Raw genomic sequence first — 11,131 nt, 5'->3', positions numbered from 1 at the left:
ATCTATCAATGCTTGCTCTAAAAACACAGATCAACATGTGCTGGACATTAAAGGAAATGTAAAATCAAACTGACATTAAAAACCTCTATCCCAAGGAAAACATAGTCAAGATGGGCAACCCCTTCATAAACCTGTTTACATACTGTAGTGCACAGAAAACAGTTTTCTAACACTTTTGTTTTACCTTTTGTCACTTGCGTGGTTCCATATATTTCAAATTTATCCCATTTCTAACAAACCTCACACTGCCCTCTTGTGGTTAACTTTATGTACTACTCCAAACCAAGTCACTATTTTTGACTAAGCTTTGAGTACTTGTCTGGGGTACGTTTATTTACACCAGAACTGATCTGCACATGTTGTTAGAGCGCCTTTCGTTTCCCCTCCTCCAGCTTCTATTGATTATAATGGTCGTGTCGCCACGCCCACGCCTCATTTCAAATCTGGCGCCCATAACACACAGTTACGGCGGGGCCACTCCCCTCTACTCCCCCAGGCCGCTGTGAACGCGCAGGCGCGCTGCTTCTAATGGGCCGCCATTTTGTGTTAGGCCTACTCCTCCAAAGCGGGAGAAAATTAAGAGCTCGGCGCAGAGCACACACCACCGTCTGCTGCAGGATTGAGAGGAGCAATCACTGGCGCTGAGGTTCGAAGTGACTACAACGGGGAAAAGAACCAGCCTGAAGTAAGTGAAAGTGTCATTTTGCCTCCAAACAAGGAGAGGTTTTTGTAGGAGCCGTCGACGGCCTCTAGGTGTCACGGTAGGGCTTACCGTCCAGGCGGCTGGCGGGGGGTGTTTGTCTCCCTCTATCGTTATCCAAAATACACTAAATGTCTCTATAAACCCCCACTAGGTGAATCTGTCAAGTATGTTTGAGGCTTCCAGACGAGATAATTGTGTATTTACGTGGGGATGGTTGTATTTATCGGTATTTCTGATTTAAGTCTTTTCAGGCCTGACGTCCATCTTATCGTGCCCTTTGTTTCCTGTTTTCAGACGTTGTCGCGCTTCCCCACTTAAACACAGCGAAGCTTAGCCAAGTTCTTGTCTCGAAACCCAAGTTGTAAATTATTTCAGATCAAATAAAAGCAAACAGAAGATGGGTAACTTCTGGTTTTTAAAAACGGATAGATGAGTGGCTTGGGGATTGGCTGATCGACAGATTGTGATTGGCAAACAGTCAAACCCCATCAGTGTCTCATTATCACCGCAGGAAGACATGAACTGACTCTGACGATGGCCGTTTTTTTCAGTTAAACCGTCGGATTCGCGGTTTCTTTGAAACTCCACTCTATGAACACATTTTAATCTGAATTACTGTAATTTTATTCGCTATAACTCAGTTTAGCACTCCAACATGACCTCCTTTATTCTTAGTTTTGCGCGCTCCAACTTAGACTACTTCGGTTATTTATTTTACATTTTTAAGACGTGTTAATACCCAAATGTGCTGCTGAAACTACTGCAGCGGGAAAGAGCGCACCACGTAAAGTAACATACTTTTTAAATTTTAAATCTTTGATTGGCACTGATAAGTTTTGTTTTGTTTTATCTGAGCTGGTAAAACGACAAAACAGCGACTGTAAAGATGCTTTTGTTTGTTTTTTCAGGTATTGGTAGTTTATGATGTTGTCTCAGCATTGATTTGTTGAAAGTCCCTTTGAGTATTTCAGCCCGATCAAAGGGCAAAAAGGCTTGTGGTAATTAGGGTTGTATGGGCGATATAGACTTAAAATGTAAATTCACAGGTTAGTGAAACTTATACCAAATGGTCTACTTCTGTACCCAGTTGCAATAAATAGTTTACTGTTAATAAATTGTTGCACTGTTAAAAAAAAATTTTCTTGTAGAATAAACGCATGGAAAAGTTGATGAAAGTTATAGTTTTTAGTGTAAATGCCTATGCTTTATGCCCATTCCTGGGTTAAATTCTTTGTTTTTGTTTAACCTTCTTGCTTCTACGTGTTAAGAATATCAGTAGATCACATTTAAATGTTTTTTTGTTAGAAATGGTTCACTGTGTAACACAGAAACATATTCTTGATTTTGCCTCCAAAATCAAGAATATGATTTTGGAGATTCTCATTCTGCCAATGAGATTCTCATTGACAGAATGAGAATCTCAGTTCTCATTCTGTCAATTGAGATGATTTTAAAACTTTTAGATTAAAAACAAACTGGTTAAGGTCTGGTAGATGCAGCTGAAGCCCATAAACTTTGCTGTGTCTGATTTTTAAAGCTGGACATGATGGCACTCTTGAGTTCAGCACATTTTTGTTGCAAGCAGACACGCTTGCTATTTTTATCTGTTATTAATAAATGTGCAAACACATTTTTCTCCACCTTATTTTCAAGCACTCAGGTGGCAAGCTCACAAATCGATTTTAATATTTGTGGCACTTGAAATGTTAACTGCCTTATACCTATAACTCTTTTAGTTTCAGCCGAACTACCTCAGGTCTGCTCTGCAACTGCTAACGTTCCCACCTCATGCACATATATTAAGCTATATTAAGCATGTAAATGTGTCTTTGCATGGCTGGCATCCTACATGCACCAGTTTTTTAATTATGTTATTCAAAGCAACATTGCTGCTATTATTTTATACCCTGATGTCTGATTAACTTAATTACTGCCCCACATCGTATGGTGTGCAATTAATTTCAAACATCTGAATCAGGCCTGTTTAGATTATGATTAATGAAAACACAAATAAGTATATACCTTAGGTTAAGATGAAGTCAAAAGTAGGAGGGAGGGAAATTAGGGATGCAAGATATATCGACACCAACATCAGCATCGGCCCTCGAAATAAAACTGTGCCAACATTAACAACCAATAGTTTTCATCTATTGCTGTCTTTTTCTGCTATCTTTTTCCCCAAAAGGTGTCAAAAAGATTTAGATATCTTGATAATATTGTTAAATATCGGTTATTAACGGCAACTTTATCGTTTATTAACGGCAACGTTAATATCAAATATCGGTATCTGCCAAGCTTTTAATATTGGTGCATCCCTCTGAGAAATGACATTGGGATCTGAATTGACAAAGGGGAGACTTGAACAGCACCTCTACTGGGTAGTGGTTGGTTTCCTTATTCCTAACCATTCCAACCCTTTCTTCCCAGAGCGTTGGTTAGCCCATTGCCATGGAGGGCGAGGTCGTTTCCATGGAGTCGGCTCAGGCCGCCGCCCTGGCCTCTGATGGAAAGGTCCTACCAGAGGGCGGAGAGGCTCTGATACAAGCGGAGCAGGGAGAAGTGGCCGGTGACATGAACATGATGGTGATGGACGCGCTGGATCCCACTCTGCTGCAGATGAAAACAGAAGTGTTGGAGGGAGGCGGCACGGTGACGGTTACCGGGGGAGACGAGGGTCAGATCATCACACTTCAGGTGTGTACAGGTGACTAACGTGGGTTGTAAGTAACTGGACGAGTTGTGAGTTGTTTAATTGTAGCTCTGAGCTGTTCTTTGCAGGTGGTGAATATGGAGGAGCAGGCCGGTGCCGCGTTGGGTCTCGGTCAGCTTCAGCTGGTCCAGGTCCCGGTCACAACAACAACTGTGGAGGGGCTCCAGGCCACTTTTGTTGAGGCGTCAGGAGCTAATAAGGATGCAGAACCGGTTATCTGCCACACCCTTCCTTTGCCCGAAGGCTTCCAGGTGAGAAATGATTTCCTCCTTCTTTTAAGTCCATGGTGTTGAGATTATTATTCAACAGCTTTGATGCTCTATACTGAATCTTTAATGGTTTGTTTAGGTTGTAAAAGTGGGAGCGAATGGTGAGGTGGAGACTGTAGAGCAGGAAGAGCTCCAAGCGGCCCATGATGAGCTCCAAGCAACACAGGAGGAGGAAGAGGAAGATGAGGAAGTGGTTGAACCTGAAGCTGCTGTCCCTCAGCAAGAAGACCCAGAGTGGTCAAAGGATCCAGATTACCAGCCCATCGCTGCTGTCCGCAAAGGGAAAAAGGGCAAAAAGAGCCGACTTCGGTATGCAGATGGAGATCGGGACATGGATGTTTCTGTGTACGACTTTGAGGAAGAACAGCAGGAGGGGCTCCTGTCAGAGGTCAATGCTGAGAAGGTCGTGGGCAACATGAAGCCTCCAAAGCCCACCAAGATCAAGAAAAAAGGTCCATCTTCACTTCTAGTACTTAAACAAAGCGTTAGTTTCCCACTTACATTTTGGTGTCTATGTTGTAGCTTTACTTATTTTTTTTTTGTCTGTTCTTAGGTGTGAAGAAAACTTTCCAGTGTGAGCTCTGCAGCTACACCTGTCCAAGGCGTTCTAATCTGGATAGACACATGAAGAGCCACACTGACGAGCGGCCGCACAAATGTCACCTGTGTGGCAGAGCCTTCAGAACAGTCACGCTGCTGAGGAACCACCTGAACACACACACAGGTAAAATGAGGCAAAGATATTAAAATAATCATACTTTACCGTCAGGTACCACATTTAGTATTCATAGTTACTGAAGCGGTAAATCAAGTGGTTCTGTCAAAGCTGTATTAAACAGCAAACTGACTGTTGACTACATGCATAAATATGCAAATGTTTGAAACCAATACAGAGAAGTTTATTCTCGTTTTCTTGTATTTTAGGCACCCGGCCACACAAATGCACAGATTGTGACATGGCCTTTGTGACCAGTGGAGAGTTGGTGCGCCATCGTCGCTACAAACACACACATGAGAAACCCTTCAAGTGTTCAATGTGCGACTATTCCAGTGTGGAGGTACTTCGGTTTATTCAAGGGTGTCGCATTTAGTTTGTAAATGTGTTTACTTGTACTGTGGAGCAATTATTTTAATTTTGTTTTCATAGGTGAGCAAGTTGAAACGGCACATCCGCTCTCATACCGGGGAGCGGCCGTTCCAGTGCAGCCTTTGCAGCTACGCCAGCAGAGACACCTACAAGCTGAAAAGACACATGAGGACACATTCAGGTAAAACACACCTGGCCTGTTGTTTTTAACCCGTTTGCACGTTTTTGCACAGAGTGTCATAATATTTTTCCTTCCTTTGTGTTTCAGGGGAGAAGCCGTACGAGTGCTACATCTGCCACGCCCGTTTCACACAGAGCGGCACCATGAAGATGCACATTCTGCAGAAACACACAGAAAACGTGGCCAAGTTCCACTGCCCCCACTGCGATACGGTCATCGCTCGCAAGAGCGATCTAGGTAAGTCCTGTTAGGATGTAGGGACAAAATCGGACACGGTGTTGGAACCGGTTCTCTTCAGAATGAGTGACTTTAGGTCGTGTGGCGTTTCCTCTCTAATAATAATAACCTGGTCGCCTTTTCTGTAGGTGTTCACTTGCGGAAGCAGCACTCGTTTATCGAGACGGGGAAGAAATGTCGTTACTGCGATGCTGTGTTTCACGAGCGCTACGCTCTGATCCAACACCAGAAGACTCACAAGAACGAGAAACGTTTCAAGTGCGACCAGTGTGATTACTGCTGCAGACAGGTGGGACGCAAACATCCGCTGCCCAGAGTTATGACTTTACATGAAAACTGCCGGCTGTAAGACGTTGTGTTGTCTTGCAGGAGCGCCACATGATTATGCACAAGCGTACACACACAGGGGAGAAGCCATTTGCCTGTAGCCAGTGTGAGAAGACTTTCCGTCAGAAGCAACTTCTGGACATGCACTTCAAGCGTTACCATGATCCAAACTTTGTTCCCACTGCCTTCGTCTGCAGCAAGTGTAGCAAGACCTTCACTCGCAGGGTAAAACGCGCTGAGGTTTCAGTGTAGCCACTGTAGTTTGTCCGGTGGCTGTCAGAGATTTACAGTTTGGTCTGTTCAACAGAACACAATGCTGCGTCACGCAGAGAACTGCATGGGTGAAGCTGGTGGAGACGAAAACGGAGACCCGTCTCCCAAGAAGGGACGGCGTGGCAGGAAGAGGAAGATGCAGAGCAGAAGGGACGACGACGATGATGATGACGACGACGAAAACACTGGTACTTTAAACTTTATTTTAAGCTTATGTATGTGTTTGTGTTCTGCACATTTCACACCTCAACCATAACAACATACACTGTCCTTCATGGCGGACATGAGAATCGACTTGCTTCTCTTTCTGCTCGCTTCTTTTTACTCCGTATCTTAATACTTTCTGAAGCGCTGCCTGGTTTTTCAAAGTAAAACTGCGTGGTAGAATCCACAAAACTATTACACATGACTGGTTAGTAGTCCAGGACCTGGTGGTAGGAGAACTCATTTATTTAAACTTTTATTAAATTATCAAAATATTATAATAAAAAAAAACTGTCAGCCTCCTTTGGTTGTTTACAAAACAGAAGGTGAAGTACACATTTTCTCTGAAAGATGTATTTTTTAGAAATGTAGGAACTTTTGTTTGTAAGCACCACAGACATTTTTTAAGAATTTAGTTTGTTTTTTTTGTTGTTGTTTATAAAGCTCATTAAAATGGTCTCTGTAACTCTTCAGCTAACTAATTAAAATGTGTCCAGATATCTGGGAGGTTTTAACAGGCCTGTTTTTATGCAGAGGGAGAACTGGATGAAGTAGAAGACGAGGAAGATGAGATGCTAAACGAGATCGAAGTGGAACAAGCCGAACCAGTTGTCCCAATTCCTGCACCAGTTGAACCCCCGGTGAAGAGGAAACGTGGACGCCCCCCGAAGAACAAGCCTGACCGTAAGTTTCCGTCTCATTTTTAAGACATTCGCCCTCGGACGTTTCACTCTGTAGCACCACATCCTGACCTGGGTTTCTTTGCAGCCGCTGCCATCATCCGTGTGGAGGATGAGGTCACAGGCGAGGTGGATGACATCATCGTGAAGAAGGAGGTCGGTGCGGAGCAGGAAGAGGGCACCATGGAGGAGGTGGTGGTTGGCGGCGTCAAGTCAACCATTCAGTTGGAGGAGCTGTCTCAGGTAGAAGGAGCGGCGGCGGCAGAGGTGCAGATGAGCGAGGCCCCGCCCAACGGAGACCTGACCCCTGAGATGATCCTCAGCATGATGGACCGATGATTTATGTGAAGGTGGAATCTGTAAAAAAAAACAAAACAAAAAAAAAAACTCCCAGACCTTTGGTTAAATCTTTATTTTAATTCTTGGCATTTAGGATAATAAAACCTTGCACCATGCACAGAAAACATCACTGTTATAATTTAAAAAATGTACTTTTTAATAATGTGTCGATAAAGACTTGGGACAAGCGGGGGAGAAAATGTTAATAAGGATTTATCAAACCAAAAACAAACTTTAGTACATTTTAGTTTGAGGTGGCTGTAATTTGTTGCAGTTTATCTGTGGGTGATTTGGTTTACAAAAGTAGAGTGTGTGTTAATCCATATTAATTGTCTTCAAAAATATCTGGATGAGCTTTTTAACCTTTTCTAGGACATTTCTTGCCATTTTAGGCTGATATATAGTGTGTAAATAGAACCTGAATATTTAAAGCCCAAATTGAAAAAGGTAATTGTACGAACAAACGACTGTCTCTGATTACAGCCACTTCAAATTACAAACCATGAAATATCTTGAATATTTTTTTTCCTTCCTATGTGGTTAGTACAATTTCTTTCTTTTCTGAAATCATATTCTAGTTTTTAAAAGCTTAATAGACTGCTTATCTCATGCTCCTTTCCTGCTACTGTAATACCTGTAGAAGATGTGTATGTACTAAACATTGTCACAGATGAGTGCAAAGATAAAAACAAAAAAAACTACATAGTTTTGCTCTCATGTGTAGTCATTCCACATTAGGTTAATGTTTTCCTTTTTGTACTATTGGCGAAGCTACGTAGCAGCTTGAATGATCTTTTAATAACTGGCAGTTGAGAACAGATGTATGACTGTACAACCAATAAAAGTAGTCATGGGACTGATTGTTTTAAGTTTCTGCAGTTGTAATGATCTATATTTTTAAAGGGACTGGTTTGGCTCTGCTGATATGTTAGTACAGTTGCAGCAAGAATTCACTTGACTTCACTTTTGTTAAAATTGGCTGGCTTGGGGGGGGAAAAAGCAACAAAATGAAAAATGTCAACATATTTTGCTTGCAAATATATTTTATTAAATTGGAAAGCCTGATTTTTGTTTTGTTTATTTATTATGTGACAGATGAGTGGAGAAATGTGCCCGAGTTTTAGCTGGGCTTGACGACATCTGGAAATATACAAACTCAAAATAACTCAGTAGTTCTTTACAGGTCTGGATAAAGGAGAACAAATGAGAAAAAATAATTTTATTTCCACATATTAATCCTTATTCTGTTTAAATCTTATTTGTCCTTTTCTTTCTTTTCTCTCTCCAGTCCTCTTTTCAGTTTTCTGTCCTTCCATCCTTGTGTCCTTTCTATTCTTGTCCCTGTTTTCCTTCTTTCTGCTCTGCCCTTCATCTGACTTCAGTTCCTCCATCTGTCTCTTCTTGTCCTCCCTCCTCTTGTGTCCTGCTTCCCTTTCCTCCTTGTCCTTCACCATTTTTTCTTGTCTTGTTCTTCATTGTTGTCCTACTTGTCTTTGCTCCTCCTTTCCTTGTGCTCTCATCTTGTTTCCTTTCTTGTCACTCATCACCCTTCCTTACGGTTTTTTTTACCTACTGTTTTTTTTTTACCCCTTTCCATATTTGAGGCATGCAATTTGTAGAAATATCTCAAATAATTTCACTATTTTTTAGAAAAGGTTAGTTTTTACATAAATTATATATGTAAAAATTTAAACTTTTTTTTCATAAGCATAACTGGCTTGATTTTCACTTGTCATGTGGTTCATGTGACGTGTCACATGGGCAAAGCAACAGGCTAATTACAAATACTCCCACTAATCAGAGATATACACACATTTATTTATTTTTTTTATATTCTGAGAGACATTTCAAATTGGATTTAGATGGAAGTTACCTTTCAGTTATTATTCCTATTAATTTGCAAGAACAGGGAAAAGCATGAGTTTTCATAAACTGATTGTGCTACTGGGATACTAAATTCATCTGAGTATTTTCACTGTAAAAGTTGCAGCATTCTGCAACTTTTGTGAAAGAAACATTTTACGCTGCCCAGCTAAATAAAACTTTAGGGCTGCAAATGTTACATAATCTTCTGAAAAAAAAAACAAGTTTGCTTCTAATTTTTTGATAAATATCTAATGTTCTCATTGTCCTAAATGAAACCTGGAGCAAAACTAGTTTTCCAGAGAAATTCCTGAGGGCCTCTACTGAATTTAACGTCAAACCTCAAGTGTAGAAAAATACCACAAATTTCATAATGATTTTAAATAAAATCTATTTGTAAAAAAAACATACAAATCAATCCAAGTCAGTTTTATATTACTGAAAGTAGCAGCCATGTACTACTGATTAAAAACTTTTGATAAAGTGATCAGTACCGAGTGTAACCATCTTCATAAAAGCATCTGTTTTGGTACTTTGCTGGTCAGGAAGCGTACATGTTAACACAATGCCAATATGGAAAGACATCAGCAATGACTGGGAAGGAAGATGGACTCTTTTTGTGGTGGAGGTTCTCTACCACTGAGCAGCTGTCATACCATGTAATATTTAAAACCGTGTAAAATTACAAATTACACCTTAATTAAAAGTGTGCAAACTCAGGTCAAATTAAAGGTTTGCTTGTTTATGTAAGTTCTGTTAATTGACTGAAACAGTTTTTTGATTTTATTCTATTACTTACAAACTGTGATGGTTTAAAGTTGCGGAAAGTGTGGAAGTGGCAGCAAAAAGCGCCACCGCCGTTCCCTCCTGCTGTCAGCTGACTGAGAGAAGGCTACATTACAATATGTGTTCCCGTTGTTCTCGAAACTGGGAAATTCTGACTTTCCAGTCGAGCAAAATTAACTGGAGCGGCACCGGAAGTCAGATTTCCCTTTGAGAAACTGGCAGTAGCTTCCTACTAGCCCCAGTTACACCTAAGCCTGCGGACTTCGCGTTTCAAAATGGCTGCCGCTCTCATCAACGGTAGTAAGATGTGGTGGAAGCATGTTTATTTTACAAGACTTACAACTAAGATTACGTCTTAAATAAATGTTGTGGCGCCCATAACTCTAAACTGATCAAATTAAAAGTGGTGTTTGTTTATGTAAGACGTATTACAACGTTTATGAGCATCACCATATTGAAATTTTTACTCTAACTAGAACGATGTTACCTCGTTGGTCTGACGTCAAACCAGCTCCGAGTTTTGTGCCCGAGTGATAAATATTCACAAGTTCAGGTTTGTGGATTTGTTTTTGGATCATTTGGAGCAACAGTAAGTTCGACTCAAATAAGAATTTTAAGTTGTTTAAAAATACAATTAGAAAACTCCTAGAGAATGTTTTTCTCTTGAGTTCAATTTCAGCTGCAAGACACGAATACTTTTGCCCCAAATGTGCATTCATAAACTTTTAATAACTGTTGCTCAGTTTCATTTGGACACACTCAGAATGTGACCATAAACAGACAATGGTATTTTGATTTCATGTTGTTTCTGAGAGCCACCTAGAGTTACAACATTGATCCAGAGCTATAAATAAGTCAAATAAAAATGAAAAATACTGTAACTGAATAACTGCAAGAGCAAAAGTTTCAGGCTACTTGATGATAAAACTACTGGCAATAACTGTTAAATCTAGTTTGCTGACTACAGATAGTATTTTGTGGTCAGTTTTTTCTTTTTGTATTATTTTAACGCATACATTCCTCAGTTGACATATAGGGCAGATTTATTTTATACATTTTCGGTCTTTTTTAATCCTTAATACATGTTTTCAACCAATTTCTTCCTTTTAATGTGTTTACTTGTACATTTTACGTATACGCAACAAATTCTTTTGAGCTAGATGTGGAAAACACTGCATGGATTTTAGGAAAATTTGGCACAACTAAAACACGTGGAAGCAGTTTGCAGCTCAGTACGGTGTATTTTTAACCCTCTACAAAGGGAATCCACACTTTATTATCCCAGTTACATCAACTTTATTCCTCCTAATTTCTGTGCCTTGATTCCCCGATACTGTAATAATTAGTTGAACCAACATAATTTACCCAGCGGTGTAGCACACCACACTCTGTCAGCAAGCCAGCTGTATTTTATGGGTAAAAAGTGCCAGATGCTCGCCCCCATCGTCCCTTCATTCCCAGCCTGCGGGTCC

The 11,131-nt window shown here is 40.6% G+C and overlaps 1 protein-coding gene across 1 annotated transcript; it reads left to right on the top strand.

The window, feature by feature from the left end:
- The first annotated feature begins 527 nt into the window (after positions 1-527).
- Positions 528-8,075, top strand: LOC106913980 (transcriptional repressor CTCF-like). Its single transcript, XM_014980454.2, has 13 exons — positions 528-685; positions 3,131-3,397; positions 3,482-3,664; positions 3,762-4,134; positions 4,236-4,406; positions 4,607-4,740; positions 4,830-4,950; positions 5,038-5,187; positions 5,316-5,476; positions 5,557-5,739; positions 5,822-5,975; positions 6,526-6,675; positions 6,760-8,075. Exons 2-13 carry the CDS (start codon positions 3,152-3,154, stop codon positions 7,008-7,010), a joined length of 2,277 nt encoding a protein of 758 aa, XP_014835940.2. The 5' UTR covers positions 528-685; positions 3,131-3,151; the 3' UTR covers positions 7,011-8,075.
- The last annotated feature ends 3,056 nt before the right edge of the window (positions 8,076-11,131 follow it).

Source organism: Poecilia mexicana, unplaced genomic scaffold (assembly GCF_051168715.1).
Source record: "Poecilia mexicana isolate PSO_F unplaced genomic scaffold, ASM5116871v1 scaffold_3, whole genome shotgun sequence".
NCBI classification, from domain to species: domain Eukaryota; kingdom Metazoa; phylum Chordata; class Actinopteri; order Cyprinodontiformes; family Poeciliidae; genus Poecilia; species Poecilia mexicana.
Note: the sequence above shows the minus strand (reverse complement) of the source record. Positions and strands in the feature narration are given on the sequence as shown.

Coding starts and splice junctions, on each gene's coding strand:
- LOC106913980 (XM_014980454.2), top strand. CDS start 3,152: ATGGAGGGCGAGGTCGTTTCCATGGAGTCGGCTCAGGCCGCCGCCCTG. Junction 4,741..4,829: donor GCGACTATTCCAGTGTGGAG/GTACTTCGGTTT, acceptor TTGTTTTCATAG/GTGAGCAAGTTGAAACGGCA. Junction 6,676..6,759: donor CCCGAAGAACAAGCCTGACC/GTAAGTTTCCGT, acceptor GTTTCTTTGCAG/CCGCTGCCATCATCCGTGTG.